The 21,956-nt window shown below is 43.2% G+C and overlaps 1 protein-coding gene across 1 annotated transcript in view; it reads right to left on the minus strand.

Moving 5' to 3' along the window:
- The window catches only part of UBE3C (ubiquitin protein ligase E3C), a 177,323-nt gene that overhangs the window by 120,464 nt on the left and 34,903 nt on the right, over positions 1 to 21,956 (minus strand). The window contains exons 6-11 of the mRNA XM_077491145.1: positions 19,039 to 19,154; positions 9,570 to 9,727; positions 9,325 to 9,478; positions 4,380 to 4,600; positions 4,149 to 4,300; positions 1,978 to 2,165 (exon numbers count right to left, since the gene is read on the minus strand). Coding sequence (XP_077347271.1) covers positions 1,978 to 2,165; positions 4,149 to 4,300; positions 4,380 to 4,600; positions 9,325 to 9,478; positions 9,570 to 9,727; positions 19,039 to 19,154 — 989 coding nt within the window. The remainder of the gene's footprint in view (positions 1 to 1,977; positions 2,166 to 4,148; positions 4,301 to 4,379; positions 4,601 to 9,324; positions 9,479 to 9,569; positions 9,728 to 19,038; positions 19,155 to 21,956) is intronic.

Consider the following 21,956-nt stretch of genomic DNA (forward strand, 5'->3'; position numbering starts at 1 on the left):
TGTCGAATCTCCTATTCTATATCGAACTGTTGTAACAATGAAAACGAAAATAAAGCATTTATTTATGTCGGATCTTTCGTTTTTCGGATTTTGTGCTTTCGTTATCGTTTGTCAAAACGAAAACGAAAATAGCTGAAATTCGGACGAAAATGCATTCGGACGAAAACGAATGCACATGTCTATTATTAACCCCACATCTAAAAAAAATTTACAATGTCCTACGATAGGGTGCTTCTCTCGATGGGGAATCTAATAAAGCCACTTTCTGTATGCTGCTCAAGACAGGTAAGGACCATAGCAAAGTGACAAAATACAGACCCCGTCTCTTTAATACTGATCTAAAACTACAAACAAAAATTTAGGCTAACAGAATTAAACAATTTCCTAGAATGTTATATCCACAGAGACCAAGTTGGATTTGTGCCTAAATACTAAGCGGGAGACCAAATCATAAGAGCCATAAATATCGTCTAGTTGCTGCAGTCTGATTTGGATGGAGCTGGGACCAGACAGGGCATGTTATTATCCTTAGATTTACATAAAGCTTTTGACGCCCTGTACTGGCCTTATCTTTTCACTGTTTTACAGCACTGGAAATTCAGTCCTAATTTCCTCTAATTATTGCACACTCTAATTAAACTGAAGCATCACTGTCAATGGTTATAGGTCAGACTCAATACAAATACAAGCGGTCACCAGACATGGCTACCTGCCCGCTATCATCCCTATTATTTATAATTGCAATTGAAACATTACCGACAGGAATTCCCCTGAACCCCAACATACAAAGAGTTCAGAGCGCAGTAACGCAACACAAACGTGCAGTTTTTGCAGACCACCTTATGCTGTTCGTGACCTTGCCTAACACAACTCCTCCTAATCTCTTACAACTTTGGTGTGCCATCAGCCTTCATATAAATCCAACTAAATTGGAAGCGCTTAATATCACTCTCTTGGACCAGATTCTGGCCTCCCTTAAGAGTTCATGCCCCTTTATGTGGAAGCCTTGTGCTTTGCCATACTGAGGCATCAAAGTAGATCCAAAGATAACTTCATTGTACTGGGCCAACTACATACCATTGTACACCTCTTTGAAATAGGAGTAGAAGACATGGTGAACATACGCTCTCTCATGGATGGGCAGGATAGCTGTTAAAATTAGTTTAGTACCCAAAATTCTATATATTTTTTTTAACACTACCCATCCCCTTGCAACATCTATGGAAACCCCAGTCAAGTATTTTAAATTCATTTGGGGAACTGGGGCAGTATACATCCACAAATCAACCAGGGGTTTGGGCGTACCCCACTTGATGCAATGTTAATCAGACAGCACAACAGATTCAATTATCCCAAATATACACATCTTTTAAATCTGAATGGATAACATTTAAGGCGCAAGTGGGGCTTCCACAATCCATAAGTCGCCTCATGTGGTTTCCTCTTAATAATCGTAGAGCCATACTAAGTTCTACTCTATCCCACTCTCTCCACCTCTGGGACTTCAACTGCAAGTTATTTTCTCTCACGTCTAAACATACGCCAGTTGCCCTGCTATTTAAATAACCCATTGTTCCCATTGGGCTCTAACCCTCAGCATTTTTTGGGGTGGATTAACAGAGGAATATAGCAAATTGGCCACTTTTTAGAAAAAAATATAAAAGACTGAAGAATCGCTTTAAACTGCTCATAGTGTTGAATAAGTTGGTGAAACCCCAAAATATTTCATAACTAAAACCAACTAAGATGCACACATTAATACTGACTAACCAAAGAGCTCCATAATGTTTGGTTATACATGACACTGCAGGTTAACAAGTCACCTGCCATCTGTATTTTATATAAAATACAATAAATTACATTTCCAACAGAGAAAACGAAACTCAACAATGACTAGAGAGTCCTTGAGCGATATGAATAACCATTTACCAAAAACTGAAACATTTGTCTTGGGTTAAATAATCCAGTAAAATTTACCTGACTTTTGGAACCATCATTCGATGTTGTACCATTAGAGTGTGACAGATGGACGCCATGAGAGTGAAGACCTCCTCACTGGCGGAATCTCTCCACACCATGTTCAGCAAGGTATTGGTCTGTTGTTTAGTGTCTAATTTCTTCAGACATTCCTCTGTTATATACTGCACAGACATCTTGCCATCACCCTAGAGAGAACAAATGTATACTAGTATAAAGTAGTCAGAGCAGTGGGCTTCACAAAGGCGCTGTCACTTTGCCTTCACAGGAAAGGGGACAGCCTCACCTTAAGGCGAGTGGGATATTATTCCCTCGCTAGAGTGGCTTCATATTATCAGATGTAGTCTTTTAAAAATGTAAAAATAAACACAAAAACATATACACTGATCAGCCATAACTTTATGACCACCCACCTAATATTGAGTAGGTCCCCCAATTGCCATCAAAAAAGCCCTAACCCATCATGGTATGGATGCCACTAGACCTTTAAAAAGGTATGCTGGGGTATATGGCACCAAGTCGTCTGTAGCAAATCCTTTAGGTCCTGTGAGTTGTAAGGTGGGACCTCCATGGATCAGGCTTGTCTTTGCAGCACATCCCATAGATGATCAATGGATTACGATCTGGAGAATTTGGAGGTTTAGTCAAGACCTTGATTTTGTTTTTGTGTTCCTCAAACCATTCTTAAACCATTTTTGCAGTGTGCGTTAGCCTGCTGAAAGAGCCCACTGCCATCAGGGAATACCATTTCCCTCAAGGGACGTTCATGGCAGCAGCAATGTTCAAGTAGGTTGTACGTGCCAAGTAACATTTACATTAATGGCAGGGTTTTCCAGCAGAATATAGCCCAAAGCATCACAGTGCGGAGGCTTGCCTACTTCCCATACTATATTCTGGTGCTAGCTCTTTCCCAGGTAAGTGAGGTACAGCCATCCACATGATGTAAAAAAAAAAAAAAAGGTGATTCCTCAGACCAGGCCACCTTATTCCATTGCTCCATGGTCCAATTCTGATGCTCTCATGCCCATTTAAGGCACTTCTGCATGTGGACACAGATCAGCATGGGCACCCTGACTGGTTTGCGGCTGCGTGGCCACATATGCATTAAAATGAAAAGCAATGCTTTGACTCAATCGTCTAGCCACTACAATTTGGACCTTGTCAAAGTCGCTCAAATCCTTACACTTGCCCATTTTTTCTGCTTTCATCACAACTTCAGGGACAGCATACTTACTTGCTGTATAATATATCCCACCCACTTACAGATGCCAATGAAACAGGATAATCAATGTTATTCACTTAACCCAGTGTTTCTCAACCCTTTTTTCAACCAAGGCACCCTTTAAAATTCTGCACAATCCCAAGGCACCACATTCTAAAATGTAAGAAAAAAAACAAAAAACGAATACTTTTACATACACAACAGCATACGCACATGTAGAAAACCCAGCTTTACGGGGGAATTATTCCGCCAAAGCAAATATGCCTTTGCACACTGGTACGGACTAGTATTCCAGCATTTCTATTCTCCCTCAGTTTCTCTCCCTAACTCAGCTAATGTAACCCCAGTGCTGACAGAGGGGCAAGAAGGGGGCAAACAAGGATGCTGTGCAGGCAGCCAATGCAATAGATGACATCATTGGTTGTCAGGATGCCAGTGGCTAGAAGGTTGTAATTGTGCACGATAAAAACCTGGTGCTTTGTGTAGTTAAAAGGCAGGCTTAATCTACCCCTGGCTATGCAATTTTTGGCCAATTTTTAGGCTTTTGGCCAAGGCAACTCGGAAGAAACCTGAAGGTGCCCTGGTTGAAAAAAGCTGACTTAACCTGTCAGTGGTCATAAAGTTATGGCCGATTGGTGTACAATAGAATAATATATACACACTTACTTTTTCTGGGATTGCTATTTAACATATACTTTATACAGTGCTTTTAAATTAAAAGCCCGGGGTGTGGGTAAGGCTTCCATGCCTCCAATGAATCAGCAGTATGACAAGTGGGTGCGGACAGGACAGTTTAAGATGGACATCAGCAGTCGAGCACCCTTTGGTAATAGTGGACATGAAGTATAATTGCTCTTAATGATTTTACTCTTCAAACACTGTCTTGAATTTTCTGAATTGGATGCAATTACTAAATGCACCAACCTACTAGATTAACATTGGCACTTACAATTGTAGTGACCATTTTGCTGACATTTTCATCCTCATCTTCAGAGTCGCTGTTTAGCTCTTGGTGGTTTGTGCCAGTAGAGACGGGTAGCTGACAGAGAAACGTCTGAAGTACTCTCAAGTACTTAAGCATTCCCTCTTCTGATAGAGTGCCTGGAATGACAAGATCCATGTAACTATTCCATACATATTGAATATTACATATTCACTAAAATGAGAAATGTGCACATACTCAGATATGTTTCCCCAACTGTTAGCACAAAGTAGAAGAGCCAGGGGGCCCGGTGGTTTGTGAGCGGACTCTGATGTTGTTCTTCCAGTAGTGCATTGAGAAATAGCTCATATGGGAAGGTAGAGTGCAGGTCTGCCAGTGCTGGAATGATCAAATGGAAGATCTGATCGGTGTAAGGTGCAGCCAGAAATTCTCTGGTAAAGGCAGAGAAAACATGCTGTCTGAAGAAACAAAAAGCACAACATTGGGGTTATATAAAGAAGTCTACAGTAAATACATGCGTGAATTTTCTAGGCCCTTCCTAGAGAACTATGGCTTTGCAATGGATAACGATACATATTATATTCCAGGCACCATGCAAATAAACGTATTTCATTTCAAGAAAGGTGCTTATAGACAATTAAAGTGGAACTTCCGCTTATTCATCTCCTCCTCCTCCCCCCGGGCCTCATTTGCCACCTTTTAGGAGGTAGGGGGAAACAGGGACCTGTTTTTGACAGGTATCGTTCCCCATTTTTGGAAACTGCGCCAGCTCTCGAGTTCGGCCCTCCTCCTCCTTCCTCTGGGCCAATTAGTAAGAGAAGCGCACTTCGCACATAGACAGTAGGGAACTGGCTGTGAAAGGCTTCACTGCTGGGTTCCCTTACCAGGAATGGCGAAGATTGGCTGGGGTGCCGACATCGCAGGCTCATCAGCTGCAGTATTTGTATTTGAATTTTTTTTTTAAATGACAGTCTCCCACTACAACAGAAAAAATGTAATGCTTATGGAAGTACTTGCAGGTGCTCCACCTGATAGGCTAAATAAGTATGGTTGATCATTTGTGGAAATGTTGAACATGATAAATATACCATTATCATAAGGCTCTGTACTTTCAGTGCTGCCCTAAACTTTTGTATCAAACAAGTAGAGATGATAAATCTACAATGATCAATCACTCACGTGTATTATATATGTTGAGACAATAAAGAGTCAATTGTAATACAGTTCTAACGCTCAATGGTAAAACTGGACAGCCCTCAAAGTGATAATAAAGGTTGGATTTTGTTTACTAAAATAACAAAAACATGTCATACCTGCTCTGTGCAATAGTTTTGCACAGAGCAGCACCAATCGTTCTCTTCTGGGGTCCCCCGCAGGTGCCCCTCCACTTTTCTGAGGGCCCCCACCCCCTCCTTACTGGTTTTGACTGACAGCAGCAGGAGCCAATAGTTCCTGCTACTGTATCTGAGCCAATGAGGAGCAATAGAGCCAAGATAGCCTTGGCTCTCATGCACATCACTCGATCAAATCAGGATCAAGTATGTATTTAGGTGGGGCTGCAGGGGAAGCAGCATGCAGAGGGTTTTTTTTTCCGTACTGCATAGAATACAGTAAAAAATCTTCTGCCATTACAATAACTCTAACCTTTAGTAGATGCATTAATTTGTTCCATACATGCAGGTACATTTTGGTCAAGTCCTCATTCTTGATGATACAGTAAAAAACAATGAACAGAGTATTGTTACCAGTGCAATAGCCTATGTCCCATTCATGTGAACATACTTGCATGACTGTACTAAAAAAAAAAAAAAAAAAAATAGGCAAAACATTACCTTTGAATGGACACTCAGGACTTGATAAATCATGTGGGGGATTTACTAAAACTGTAGCACTCAGAGTGAGAAGCAGCTGTGCATGGTAGCCAACCTGCTTCTAACTTCAGCTTGTTCAATTAAGCTTTGGCAAAAAAAAAAAAAAAATCTGTAAGCTGATTGGTTTCTATGCAGAACTGCACCAGATTTTGCGTTCTCCGGTTTCAGTAAATTCCCCCAATGCCTCAGGTTTAAGAGCCACGAACAACAACAAGAAAATGTTGTTATTACCAAAAACATTAGCGGGGAACTGAACCCTAAAACACAAATTGCAGTATTTTATAGAATACATTTATGTCTCTTCTTCCAAACAAACTATTTAGTACCTTTTTTTTTTTTTTTTTTGTCTAAGCACTGACTGATGCAAATGTGCAATAAAGTGTGCCCTCCCCGAGTCTTCATCACTGGCCACCCTATCTGCGAAAGAGGAAGACACTGACAGCAGGAGAGGATTCCATGAACAGGGCACAGAGCTGTGACTTGGTGAGGGGGAGTGTGGAGCCAACATCCATGGAACAGGACAAACCCAGAGGTAAGTTTGTCACAATGTGTAAGTATGTTGTGAATATTTGCACATTATTGCAAGGTCTTCAGTCACAACCCCCATTAAATCCCACTTTAAGTGCACTCTCTAGGTTTCAAGCAGTGCTTGTGATCACACAGATGACATTTTTTAAAAATCACAAAGGTGATCATTGTCTTCTCATCCACAGAATAGGGAACAAGCCTTTCGATGCATGTGCTGCATATGATGGCAGATAAGCACAATTTTAGCCTTTTAGGGCTCATCATTCCTCATAATGAATCTGTATATGGCCACTCATATATTGAACCTCTACTCCATTTTAATTCTATAAGGACATTCATGTTTATGTGCATGCTGGCAGACAGTGGAGCCTGAGGGTAGTTGGACTTCGTCTGCATATCAAATCACGCTGTTAAATCTATGGGCACCTCTGAAATCAGTCTCCAGGATATTACGATGTAGAGAATGACTGTGGCTGATAATGTCTTCAAGCTGCTTTTTATTACTTTGACTCTGTTTGGACCACCTCCTAATGACTGATCAAAATCCAGGATTTTATCAGAAGATTAATCATAGACGTGTGCCCTGAAAAAAAGAGTTGACCGTGGACAGGGACACTGTTGGCAAAAAGGCAAATTAAATTAAACCCAATAATTCTCTAGATAAAATCCTAAATGCCAAAAAGCTGCCAGTGGCCAGTGGCAGACACAGCGTGTCTCTTAATCTTCTCACCTAAAGTAATCAGTATAAATTGTGCAGAGCTTTAGGAGATATAAATGATGAGTAATCCTCGTGTTATACAACTTTTAAGCTTGCATTAACATAACTTAACACTCAGGAAAATGCAAATACAGAACCAGCTGGCCAGAATAAAGTTATAAAGGGAATGTATAGAGGTTATGTACATGTTTTCCTTAATTACTATGCTCAAGACTAAAAAAATAAAACTTTTTTTTTCCTTTTAGTAAAATACTTTATATACGGAATACTGCAAACTAATATTATGTAATTTTCTATCTAGTCAACAGGTGGCACACCTTTTCACTTGGGATCCACTGTATGACTCTCAGCTTTGTTGAAAGAAGCTCTTAGTTTAACCGCTTCAACATTGGGCACTTTAACCTCACTCCTGCCCAGGACAATTTTCAGCTTTCAGCGCTGTTACACTTTGAATGACAATTGCACTGTCATGCAACACTGTACCCAAATGGCATTTTTATAATTTTTTGGAGACAGACAGACAGCTTTATTTTGGTAGTAGTTAATCACCACTGAGTTTTTATTCATGAAAAAAAAAAAAAAAGGTTTTCTTAGTTTCCGTTAGAAAATGTTGTAAATAAGTAATTTTTCTCCTTAACTGATGTGCGCTAATGAGGAGGCACTAATATGGGCACTGACTGGCATCACTGATAATTAGGGCACTGGTAATCAGTGCTCTAATTATCTGTACAGGTTTCCCCTGAGAGGAAATGCCACTGATCAACTCTCCTCTTCTCATACCACATGCTGTCAGTGTGAGGAAAGGAAAGCAGATAACACGCATTTCCTTGTTTACATGTGATCAGCTGTAACTGGACACAGCTGATCACATGAGCAAAGAGCTTTATCGGCTCCTTACCGAGATCAGGGAATGCACCATGTCCCAGAAACACAGCGCACCGTCCATAGCCACGTGCATGGGGCGAGAGTGGGACAAAGTCATATGACGTCGTCCCAGAACAAGAGAACAACCTGGCCGCCATCAGTTGTCTATACAGCAGGGGGTGGTTATAGGACTCATTGAGGTTGATTTAGTAAAACTGGAGTGTGCAAACTCTGGTGCAACTGTGTATGGTAGCCAATCAGCTTCTAACTTCAGCTTGTTCAATTATGCTTTGACAAAAACAAAACAAAAAAAAACCTGGAAACCGATTGGTTTCTATGCAGAGCTACAACAGATTTAGCACGCTCCAGTTTTAGTAACTCAACCTCATTGAGTCATCAGAGCAGTTAATCATCCCTTAGCAGATGGCTTAAAGCAGAACTATAGACACCATACTTACCTGTTACTCAACAGTCTGAAGTCCATGAGGGGTCCCCCGCCGGCATCTTCTCTCTGGCTCCTTCTGGGTGCCACTCTTGGTCATAATGCATGAGCAGGAATCGGTCATCCTGGCACACGGGACCTTGACGGTGATGTAAACAGAGCTGTGCAGCTCAATTTTCATGCCACACTGCGAGCAGGCAAGTAGGTTTATTTTATTTTATTTTAGGCGAGACAATCATGTTACATAGCCTGTTTGCTTGTAGGATTCTTAATTATGCCTTTAGTTCCGCTTTAAGCTGGCCATACACGTTTGATTTTTGATTTTTTTCATTAAGCCAGCAGAAAGAATATAATAGCCTGACGGGGGGAATATATCCTAACAGCTGCTTCCAACAGCTAGAGTGCCTGAACAATATTCCACTGTTCAATTGAACAGTTCTATTTTCCACCCAGCTCCTTCAATTTTTAAATCAAAGGATGTTGGGCAGGAGAGGGCTGACAAAGCCACCAACATAGTGAATTTCAACCAGTTCAAGAACTAGATGAAATTTGCAGTGTAAGGACAGCTTTGATCACATGATTCTACTACCTGCTGAACAGTTCTTTAAAAACCTACTACCTGACAAAACATAACTCAGATAATTGGCTGCAAAAAAAAAAAAAAATTCAGAACCTTTTGTTTAAATATATTTGTGTGTAAATATATTTACTGAATATGTCTAATGTCTGTATCTAATAAACTAAATAATAATTTCTTACCTTGCACCATAAGAGCAGGAGCTGTAGGTAAAGTGCAATGGTTTTAAAATGTTTTCTAAAAGAATCTTTGCGATAGGAACTCTGGAGACATCTGTGTATTCAATGCTGGATGGAAGTTTGCTGTTTATTAATAAGTACAGCGACCTATAGTATCCTGGAATAAAAATAAAAAAAACGTGGTAACAATTCACAGTAGCTCCACTTACATGCAGTGTAATGCTTGTATAAAGTGTACAAATACTCACCTTTCTGAATCATGTAGTGCAAAATTTGTTCAACTAATGAAGCTACAGTTGTGGTATCTCCTAGGACAGGCAGGTAGGTGTTTTCTGATGAAAAGACTTCCACCATTCTCATAGGTAGTGCAACATTGAGGCCGTCATCTTCACAACGCTGCAATAACCTACATAAAAAAAAAAAATGTTTTGAATAAATCTACTTAACGTACCTAAAATGTCACAGTTGGTTTCTTTTCTGTTTCCACGTCTCCTAAAAACAGTAGCTATGGGACTGAGCTGTCTGGCTCTTCAATTATACATAAAAGTATATACCTATAAAATGGTAAGTCCCTTCCCACATGTTGGTTTTATTTCAGAGCACCCAAGAAGTCCCCAACCCCAGGAAGATTATTAAATCTGAGACTAGAGCTTGCATAGTCACCCTGTTAGAGGACTCCCTTACCTTCCTATCGTCCTATGAGCCCACCTATCATACAACCAATTACAAAAAAAAGTTGGGAAATTGTATAAAATCTATATAAAAACAAAATGCAATGATTTGCAACTATCATAAACTCATATTATACTCACATTAGAAAACGTACTAATTTAAGAAAAAAAAGAAAGTCATTTTGAAATTGATGGCAGCAATACATCTCATAAAAGTTGGGACAGGGCCATGTTTACCATGGTGTAGCATCACCCCTTCTTTTATAACTCTGTAAATGTCTGGGAACTGAGACCAGTTGCTGGAGTTTTGAGAGAGAAATGTTGTCTTTCTTGCCTGATAAAAAATTCTAACTGCTCAACGGTCCTGAGTCTTCTTTGATGTATTTTTCATTTCAAGATGCACCAAATATTTTCAGTTGCTGAAAAGCCTGGACTGCAGGCAGGCCAATTAAGCACCTGGACCCTTCTACTACGAAGCCGTGCTATTGTCATAGATGAAGTATGTGGTTTAGAATTATGCTGCTGAAATATGCAAGGGCTTACCTGAAAAAAGATGTCTTCTGGATGGGAGCTTATGCTGCTCTAAAACCTGGATATAGATTTCAGCACTGATGTTGCCTTTTGAGATGTGAAACAAAACAGTTTTCTATCTTGCAATTTTAAATGAGCTTTGGCCCAGAGAAGACGGCGGCGTTCCTGGATTATGTTCAGATATGGCTTCTTTGCACGATAGTGCTTTACCTTGCATTTTTGGATGGCATGGCAAACTGTTTACAGACAGTGATATTTGGAAGTATTACTCGGCCCATGCAGTGATATCCTTAACAGAATCATGTCTGATTTTAATGCAGTGCCATCTCAGGGAGCGAAAATACAATATTGCATTTCAGCTTTGTCCCTTGTACACAGAGATTTCTCCAGATTCTTTAAACCTTTTGATATTTTGTACTGTAGCTGCTGATATCTTTAAAGCCTTTGCAATTTTTTGTTGTGGAACATTATTCTGAAATTGTTTAACAATTTTTTGGCGCAGCTTTTGCCAGATTGGTGATCCTCTGCCCATCTTTACTTCTGAGACACCGACTCTCTAAGATGACCTTTTAATACTAAATCATGTTACTGACCTGTTGCCAGTTAACCTTAATTATTTTCAAAATGTTCTTCCAGCTCTTCCTTGTTAGTATCACTTACTTTGCCAGCTTTTTATTGCCCTGTCCCAACTTTTTTGAGATGTGTTCCTGCCATCAATTTCAAAATTACATAATTTTTTTCTTAAAATGATACATTTTCTCAGATTAAACGTTTAATGTTTTCTATTGTGAATAAAATATGGGTTTATGAGATTTGAAAATTGTTGTGTTCTGTTTTATGTAGATTTTACAGTGTCCCAAGTAAATGGGGCAGATCAGGAAGACGATGTAAACACTGCCCACAATTTCCATTTGGGATCTGGAGCCCTCAGAGCTCTCTGGAAATACATTATACCAGCTTTTTTTGAACCAGGGTGCCCACTTGGCAAAATTCCTAAAAATTGCCCAAAAAGTGTATACGAGCCGGCATGTAGATGAAGGCTGCCTTTTTGTTACACTAAGGCCGCGTACACACGCGCGGACTGTTGGCCCAACTTTGTCCGTCCAACAGTTTGAGCGAACAGTCCGCTCAAACTTAGCATGGACGGACATGGCCACACACGACGGACGAACAGTTTGCTGAAACCGTGCGCGATGACGTGAACGGCACGTACGACGGGACGAAAAATACGACGTCCTATACACTGCAATGCAACCTTCCGACGTGGAAATCCTTTCTGAGCATGCGCGAGACTTAGTTGGCCGAACAAGCCTACACACGAGCGAACAGTCCGCTGAAACCTTGTTTCAGCGGACAGTTTTTCGGAATTTCCGTAAGACCTTGTTCGGCCAACTGTCCGCTGAAACTGTCCGCTGAAGCCCCACACACGAGCGGACTGTCCGCCCAAACACTGTTCAGCGGACAAGGTTGGGCGAACAGTCCGCGCGTGTGTACGCGGCCTAAGTCACAGGTTTTCATTGTGCACCATTACAACCTTCTAGCTTCCATTGTCCTAACGACCAATGGCATCATCAGTTGATGAGAAGGATGTTAGTTGCCTGCATAGCCTCCTTGTTTGACCCTCCCCTGCCCCTCTCCATCAGTGGTGGGGTAACATTAGCGAGTGATGGAAAAATATTGGAATACTAGTCAGTACCACCAGTTTGCAAAAGTGTATTTGCTTTGGAAGATTAAATCACCTCCAACATTGGGTGTCCTACTTGGACTTGTGGATGTTGCTGCATCATGTAAAACTGTTAGAATCGTTTCTACATTTTGGAATGGGGTGCCTTGAGACTGTCCATAATTTTTAAAGGGCACTTTCACACTGGAGCCACGCCATGTTAGTGGTAAAGTGGCGCTAGTTTTAGCAGCGCTTTTCAGCCATTAGCAGGGCACTTTTAACCCCTGAAGCCAAAGAAAGGGTTAAAAAGGCTCATGTTGCAGCACTTTCAAATTGCTTTTCATGCGATTTGGAAGTGCTGCCCATGCATTCCAATGGACAGGGGCGGTTCAGGAGCGCTGTATGCAGCGCTCCCAAACCGTCCTAAAGATGCAGCTTGCAGGAGTTCTTGTAATGTCCCGCACGCGCACCACCGCTTGGGCTTTTACACTGGGGTGGCATGGGATGCGTTTTTCAGTCACTTTACAGATGCTATTTTTAGCACTAAAATGACTGAAAAACACTTCAGTGTGAAAGGGGTCTAAAGGGTACCTTGACTGAAAAAAGGTTGAGAAACACTGCATTATACACTTAAGCCCCATACACACTATCAGATTATCTGCTGAGTTTTTCCTTCAGATTTACCAAAACCATGTAGTAGAAGGGCCTGCCTGATTGCATACACATTGAAACTCCTAAGGTTTGTCCTCATATTATATGGTTTTGGTAAATCTGAAGGAAAAACTCAGCAGATAATCTGATAGTGTGTATGGGGCTTTAGGCTTCATTCACACCTCGGTGTTCCCGAATCGTGGGCAGAATCGGGCAATTCTGCCTGCAATTGCAGAATCGAAGCAAAACACGGGACACGTCTGCGATGTCACCATTTCTTAATGGCACCATAAACATGGCAATCACCATCGCGGGAAGAAGCTCTTGCACCATTTGGGGGTGACAAGCTTCCAGCAATGCGATTTACCACGCAATTTATCATGCTGCAAAATGGCACCGCTTTTGAGGTTCCATAAAGAACAAAAAGGTATCACAAATGCATTCTGATTCTGCCAGCGATTCCGGAATGCCCAGGTGTGAATGGAGGCTTAGAGCTGCCTGCTGTATAATAATCTTACTGTGACCAGCCCACAAGTTTGCTTTAAATCCAGAATTCAGTCAAACAGCCTATGATATGGTTTACACACATATGCTTTATATGATGGCCTATTTAAGATTCTATCCGCCACTCTTGCGATTCACACATTCCTGTCAAACTGTATTTTCAAGGTTTTTTTCTTTATCACAGTTAAAGTGCATACCAGAACAAAAAAAAAAAAAAAAAAAAAAACATATGCAGTACATTTCTGCAATAAATGCACAATTTGTTTTTATAAACGTAAAGATCTCTGAATTACAGAAAAATACCCGGCGACGTGTCAGAAATGCACTCAGCTCCCAAGTCCAGCTGTTGTGGGCTTACAAGACACAGCATTTATATGAACAGAGTGGTGGCAGCCCTGACCAGTGTTCTTACACTAAACTACTGAATCAGAACCTTTTATCTTTTCAACATTAAAAAGAATTGATCTGAAGTCCCAAGAAAACAACCTAAAGGGTTAAAAAGGCTCCTGACATAACACAGAAAGCTGCACAAGACACAGGATGGTTCTCATATTCTGACAAGGTCCACAGCTATTTTGTTTTAGGCCTCATGCACACGAGACGCAGTTAAACGCGCGTTCAGATGCAGTTGGACAGTTTTTTCAACTGCACCTGAACTCATTCAATGTTATCCTATGTGTCCATGCACACAGTCTAGTTTTTTTCCGTTTATATGCAGTTGCGTTTAATCTCGTTTTTCCAGAAGCAAAAAAATGCGTTCAGAAACAAAAATTTCTGCGTTTCAGACGCAAAACGCGGCAAAACGCGGCTAAACGCGGCACCCGCATTTAGCCGCGTTTGCGTTTATATGCGTTTTTAAAGGTGACCTTTTTTTTTACATTAAAAATCTCAAAAATGATTGCAAATGATGAAAAACCATTAGAAAAATATTTTAAACAATTGCAATTGCAAGTGGACAATCCACAACTTGTGGCAAGTGACGTGGCAAGTGGACAATCCACAACTTGTGGCAAGTGACATGGCAGGTGGCAAGTGATGTGGCAAGTGGACAATCCACAACTTGTGGCAAGTGACGTGGCAGGTGAAGTGGCAAGTGACGTGGAAAGTGGACAATCCACAACTTGTGGCAGGTGACGTGGCAAGTGACCTGGCAGGTGACGCGGCAAGTGACTTGGCAGGTGACGTGGCAAGTGGAAAATCAACAACTTGTGGCAGGTGACTGGCATGTGACGTGGCAAGTGGACAATCCATAACTTGTGGCAAGTGACGTGGCAAGTGGACAATCCACTTGTGGCAGGGGACGTGGCAAGTGACGTGGCAAGTGGACAATCCACTTGTGGCAGGTGATGTGGCAAGTGACGTGGCGAGTGGACAATCCACAACTTGTGTCAGGTGACGTGGCAAGTGGACAATCCACAACTTGTGGCAGGTGATGGGGCAAGTGATGTGGCAAGTGGACAATCCACTTGTGGCAGGGGATGTGACAAGTGACGTGGCGAGTGGACAATCCACAACTTGTGTCAGGTGACGTGGCAAGTGGACAATCCACAACTTGTGGCAGGTGATGTGGCAAGTGATGTGGCAAGTGGACAATCCACTTGTGGCAGGTGACGTGGCAGGGGACGTGGCAAGGGACGTGGCAAGGGGACAATCCACAACTTGTGGCAGGTGATGTGGCTGGTTACGTGGCAAGTGGACAATCCACATCTTGTGGCAGGTGACGTGGCAGGTGACGTGGAAAGTGGTGTGGCAAGTGGACAATCCACAACTTGTGGCAGGTGATGTGGCTGGTGACGTGGTAAGTGGACAATCCACAACTTGTGGCAGATGGCATGGCAGGTGACGTGGAAAGTGGACAATCCACATCTTGTGGCAAGTGACGTGGCAGGTGATGTGGCAAGTGACGTGGCAAGTGGACAAACCACAACTTGTGGCAGGTGACGTGGCAGGTGATGTTGCAAGTGACGTGGCAGGTGACGTGGAAAGTGGTGTGGCAAGTGGACAATCCACAACTTGTGGCAGGTGATGTGGCAAGTGACGTAGCAGGTGATGTGGCAAGTCACGTGGCAAGTGGACAATCCACAACTTGTGGCAGGTGATGTGGCTGGTGACGTGGCAAGTGGACAATCCACAGCTTGTGGCAGGTGGCATGGCAGATGACGTGGAAAGTGGACAATCCACATCTCGTGGCAAGTGACGTGGCAGCTGACGTGGCAAGTGGACAATCCAAAACTTGTGGCAGGTGACGTGGCAAGTGACGTGGCAGGTGACGTGGCAAGTGATGTGGCAAGTGGACAATCCACAGCTTGTGGCAAGTGACGTGGCAAGTGGACAATCCACAACTTGTGGCAGGTGACGTGGCAAGTGAACAATCCACAACTTGTGGCAGGTGACGTGGCAAGTGACGTGGCAGGTGATGTGGCAAGTGACGCGGCAAGTAGACAATCCACAACTTGTGGCAGGTGATGTGGCAAGTGATGTGGCAGGTGATGTGGCAAGTCACGTGGCAAGTGGACAATCCACAACTTGTGGCAGGTGATGTGGCTGGTGACGTGGAAAGTGGACAATCCACATCTCGTGGCAAGTGACGTGGCAGCTGACGTGGCAAGTGACGTGGCAAGTGGACAATCCAAAACTTGTGGCAGGTGACGTGGCAAGTGACGTGGCAGGTGACGTGGCAAGTGATGTGGCAAGTGGACAATCCACAGCTTGTGGCAAGTGACGTGGCAAGTGGACAATCCACAACTTGTGGCAGGTGACGTGGCAGGTGACGTGGCAAGTGAACAATCCACAACTTGTGGCAGGTGACGTGGCAAGTGACGTGGCAGGTGATGTGGCAAGTGACGCGGCAAGTAGACAATCCACAACTTGTGGCAGGTGATGTGGCAAGTGACGTGGCAGGTGATGTGGCAAGTGACGTGGCAAGTGGACAATCCACAATTTGTGGCAGGTGACGTGGCAGGTGATGTGGCAAGTGGACAATCCCCAACTTGTGGCAGGTGCCGTGGCAAGTGACACGGCAAATGCAAGTGTACAACTGCTCTCTATGCTGCTGCTGCTCACTCTGATCAAAATAGCAGAAATAGTTAAAAAAAATGCTTTGAGAGCTTGGGGAGGGTCTACATGATGTTATCTTTATAAACGCGTTTAAACGCAAACGCGTCTAAACGCGTCTAAACGCGGCATGCAAACGCAGCAAAACGCGCGTTTCAGCTTTTTTTTAACAGAGGTTTCATCTGCGTCTCGTGTGCATGAGGCCTTACTCTGATCAAACAGATGTAACAAAATGATTTCAGTGGTATATTCAACAAAAGAAAAGGGAGCAAATAAGAGAAGCGCACTGCTAGGGTTACGTATACTTCATGGAATACAGGTGAGTAATTACTCTGCTTTTCCTTATTGTAAGCAAGCTCTGGTGCCTGAAACCTGTTAAATAGTCAGTACTCTATAAAAGAGCTTTGACGGGTTTCTTGTTTAATAGAAATAATACATCTAAGCCAATTCTTTACATTAAATGCTGTGCTGTAACAAATAAGAATTGCTGTGTTTAGTTGGATGTAAGGATGCCTACATAATACAACTATAAAATAAAATACGAATCTAAAAAGGCTACCTACTTTTGTCATTGCCCCAAAGAAATATGGCTCTTTTACACTGAAGACCAAGACTCCTGCTTTGTCATACCTACATGTTTTTTTGTTGCATTAATGTGCTTGTATACCCCGCTTTCACATTTTTACCTACAGATAAGCCTATAATACGACTTACCTGTAGGTAAAATTAATATCTCCTAAACCTGTATGGTTTAGGAGATATTCACCTTGCAGGCTGCCTCCGGCATAAGCAGCTGCATGCACTCTGAAGGCCCAGCCTTCATCTGCAGACACCCGCTATCCCATAGGGATGCATGTATGTCTGTATTTCATCCGCAAACGGATGGATGAAATACGGACATATTGTCCGCATGTGTGAAAGGGGCCTTATTGTTTCATAATGAGCCAATATGCGGTGCATACTAGCTCATTATGCCTTTGCCTTACAGGTTTTTTGTTTGGTTTTTTTGCGGGCATACAACTGCTTAAAATTTTATCAGGTTACTAATGTTTCATGTATGCTGGCATCTAGTGGTGGTTTTGGGCCATTACAATATGTGTATTATGCGAATTGGTATCACCCTCTGTCCTCTTCTCCTGTTAAGTGTTACTATACTCTGCCTGTTTCATGTTCTTTTGCTCATAGTTTTTCCCAGAGACAGGGCTTCTTATAAGTCAGAAGTCTAGAAAAACATTCTCTGTTCTACACTTATTGGAAATAAAATTGCACCGGATTCAACTTCTGCATCCTATTAAAGAGTTAGGCTGCGTACACACGGGCAGATTGTCTGCCCAACTAAGTTCGTCAGACAATCCGACAGACAGTCCGTCCAAATTTTGAATGAACGGACTTGACCACACACGATGAACAGACAGTCCGCTGAAAACTTGCGCGATGACGTGTACAGCACGTACGACGGGACTAGAAAAACGACGTCCAATACACTGCAATGCAACCTTCGGCCGTGTAAATCCTTTCTGAGCATGCGCCATACTTAGTCCGTCCAACTTGCCTACACACGAGCGGACTGTCCGCTGAAACCAAGTTTGGACGGACAAAATTACGGAAATTCCGAAAGACAAAGTCCGTCAGACTGTCCGCTGAAAAAGTCCGCTGAAGCCCACACACGAGCGGATTGTCCGCTGAAACACGGTTCAGCGGACTAAGTTGGGCAGACAATCCGCCCGTGTGTACGCGGCCTTACGCTGCTTGTGGATGGTTCCAAGTCAGCAGGTGACAAGACTGTCTGGACAGAGTGGGTCTGTGAAGGAAAACAGAAGGGCTTACATGTTATTAAAGTGATTGTAAAGGCAGGAGGTTTTTTATCTGAATGCATACTGTGTGCAGCTCCCCCCTCAGCCCCCTGTCTATCCAGCAATGGCCACGGGTCCCTCGGCCAATCCGGGATTCTCCCTCCTGATTGGTTGAGACACAGCAGCGATGCCAATGACTCCTGCTGCTGTCAAAGTCAGTTAGCCATTCAGGAGGGGGGGGGGGGTGGGGCGGGGCGGGGGGGGGCTGCAGCTCCGTGTCTGAATGGACACAGGGAGCTGCGGCCGGGTGCTCCCAATAGCAAACTGCTTGCTTTAGGGGAACTCAACAGGAGGGAGAAGGATGCAGGCTGCTCTGTGCAAATCCACTGCATAGGGCAGGTAAGTATAACATGTTTGTTATTTTTATTTTTTTAAACAAGACTTTGCAATCACTTTTGTTTCTGCTCTTTTCCTTCTCCCTAGATTCGTCTTATTTAACAGGGACCAGCCGAAATTCTTTGGGGTACAGCTTCTGGTCAGTGTATTCTAACAGAAAGCCCCCGCTTTTAATCTCAGTGGGATGATTATTCTATCTACTTCACTTGTGTGGATGGAGGAGTGTTTTTTTTTTGTTTTGTTTTTTGATCAGGCTGCTGGCCAATTGAAAAAAAGATGAATAATCGAAGGCCAGCCTAAATCTGAGAACGGGCACAAGACTGCATTGAAAAAAAATAAACTTATAAAAAATAAGCACTTAATGAAACTTCCACTTCATCAGATTTACCAACTCAGACCCTGTGGTCACCATTTACAGACCTGCACAAAAAATATATGATAGGGAAGCACTTACCTGCAACACAACCCCAGCAGCCCTTTGATTTGATAAAGGCAAGTAAGTCTGTCTGGTCCAGTCAGATGCTTTACAAACAGGGAGTTGTGTTTTATTATATTCTTACATATCCATATCTAGAACACAAAAATGCAAACGTATTAATACTTGGAGGCTATTTGCCATACTAAAGGAAAACTCCATTCAAAATGAATAATTTCATTTTGGGTAAGGGATCAATTCTGGGGGATATTTATAAACTCTGTCACACAGTAATGATTGCATTGAAATATTGGGGTTGATTTACTAAAACTGGGAGTAAAATCTGGTGCCGCTCTGCATAGAAACCAATCATCTTCCAGGTTTTTTGTTGTCAAAGCTTAACTAAGCAAGCTGAAGTTAGAAGCCAATTGGTTTCTACGCAGAGCTTCACCAGATTTTGCACTCTCCAGTTTTAGTAAAGCAAGCCCATCGTGTAACAGATTTACTACAAGATTACAGCAGGATTTATAAATTCCTCCCTAGGCTGCTCTAAAGTAGCACTGCACCATAATAAAACCTGACCCTTTGTTTACAGTGCAAATCTAACTCATCTATAGATATAAAGCGGTTACAGATTGTGCAAATTTGTCAGTTGGCGGCCGAGGATTACAGGCGCAGGAATCACAAATACACAGAAAAACACACTGCATAAACTGCTCAGTAATAGACAGCCTGTTCATTTCATCCAATCCTATCCGATTCTCCAGACGGACGGAAAATAGGGTTTTCAATCCATCTGGATTTCATGGACAGGATCGGATATTGGCGGATGTCACCGCTGACATCTGCTGCTCCATAGGGCTGAATGGAGCATCCGATCAAGTCCACTTGAAAAACTGACAGGCGAACCTGAGCGGAAATCCTGTGTGAAAGGGCCCCAACCGTTTTTTTCATGCGACCCGACAGGTGGCACAAAAAAATTAGAGTTACGCTTACCGGTAACGTCTTTTCCAGTAGTCTTTCAGGACAGCCACTATGAGAGATAGACTCCTCCTCTTCCTCTGGAAACACTGCGCCAGCCCATAAATTCTTACTTCCCCTGCCGGACCTCAGTTATATCGAGAATACCTCCGGCCAGCTGGGGAGACACAAGAACACATTAATAACATATTTATCAAATACTATTATCCTGCTGCGCTCTGGTCTTTGTAAGACTCCCCCCAATTTTCGGGTGGGAACTAGGGCTGTCCTGAAAGACTACTGGAAAAGACGTTACCGGTAAGCGTAACTCTAATTTTCCCCTAATCGTCTTTCAGGACAGCCACTATGAGAGGATACCAGTTAGGGTGGGACTACAGCTTGCAAAACCTTCCGCCCAAAGGTTTGCTCACCTGCCGACACCAGATCCACTCTGTAGTGTTTAACAAAGGTGGAATAGCTGGACCATGTTGCTGCTTTGCAGATCTGTTCTGGCGTCGCTCCTGCTCTTTCTGCTTGGGAGGCTGCCATAGCTCTAGTGGAGTGTGCTTTAATACCCACTGGGATTTCTTTCCCTGCTGCTGAATAAGCCTGCTCAATGGCTACTCTGAGCCACCTAGCAATAGTGCGCCGGGACGCTTTACAACCTTTCCTGGCCCCGGAAAACAAAACAAATAAGGAATCTGACCTTCTGAATGCCTTGGTCAGTTCCAGATAGTGTAGGATACATCTCCTAACATCTAAATAATGAAATCTTAATTCCTTCTCACCGGAGGGATTGGGACAAAAAGAGGGCAAAACAATTTCCTGGCTTCTATGAAAGCTGGATGCCACTTTCGGCAAAAAGGCTGGATCGGTCTTTAAAACTATCCGATCCGGAAAAATAACACAAAAGGGAGCCCTGACTGAGAAGGCCTCCATCTCACTGACCCTCCTGGCAGTTGTTACTGCTACCAGGAATACTGTCTTCAGAGTAAGCTCTCTCAGAAAACACTCCTTCAAAGGTTCGAAGGGGGGTCCAGTTAAACTCTGCAAAACTAAAGATAAATCCCATCTGGGAAAGGACAGACCCTGGACCGGTCTCTGTCTGGACAGGGCCCTAAAGAATCTGACTACCCATGGATTGGTAGCCAAATGATCCTCCAAAAAAACACTAAGGGCTGATACTTGGCCTCTAAGGGTACTGATGGATAACCCCTTATCTGCCCCACGTTGTAAAAATTCCAACACTGCGGAGGAGCTTCGTACAGAGAAAGAGCTCTCTGCGCACCACTTGTTGAAACGTAACCAGACCTTTTCATAGATCTGGCGAGTTTCCTTCTTCCTACTGTCCAGAAGGGTAGAAACTAGTCTCTCTGAGAATCCTTTTGATTTTAACAAACCCTCCTCAGTAGCCAGGCCGCTAACTTCCACTGGTGTACCTGTGGGCATAGGACTGGCCCCTGAGAGAGGAGATGGTCCCGAAGGGGCAAGAGCAGGGGAGGTTCTATCGCCAACCGTTTTAGTACTGAGAACCATGCTCTCTTTGGCCAATGTGGAGCCACCAGAATCAGAGATGTGTTTTCCATCTGAAACTTCCTCAGAACTGCTGGCAAAAACACTGGAGGTGGGAAGGCATAGCAAGTTCCGAAATGCCAATCTTGGCTCAAGGCATCCACCCCTAGAGCTCCCTCTCCCCTTTTTAGGGAGAAAAAACAAGGGGTTTTTGCATTGTTTTTGGACGCGAACAGGTCCACCTCCGGAGACCCCCATCTCTTTACTATGAGATTGAAGACCTCCTGGTTGAGAACCCAATCGCCCTCCCTCAGCTTCTTTCGGCTGAGAAAGTCTGCTACTACGTTTTTCTCTCCCCTCAGGAAAACGGCTGAGAGCGAAAGGGTGTAGGTCTCGGCCCAGGACAGAATCTCTGTTGCTAAAGACAACAGGGTTCCGCTTCTGGTGCCACCCTGTTTGTTCAGATAGGCCACTACGGACGAATT

Source organism: Lithobates pipiens, unplaced genomic scaffold, assembly GCF_037356315.1.
Source record: "Lithobates pipiens isolate NorthernLeopardFrog02 unplaced genomic scaffold, aLitPip1_a1.2 Scaffold_19, whole genome shotgun sequence".
NCBI classification, from domain to species: Eukaryota; Metazoa; Chordata; class Amphibia; order Anura; family Ranidae; genus Lithobates; species Lithobates pipiens.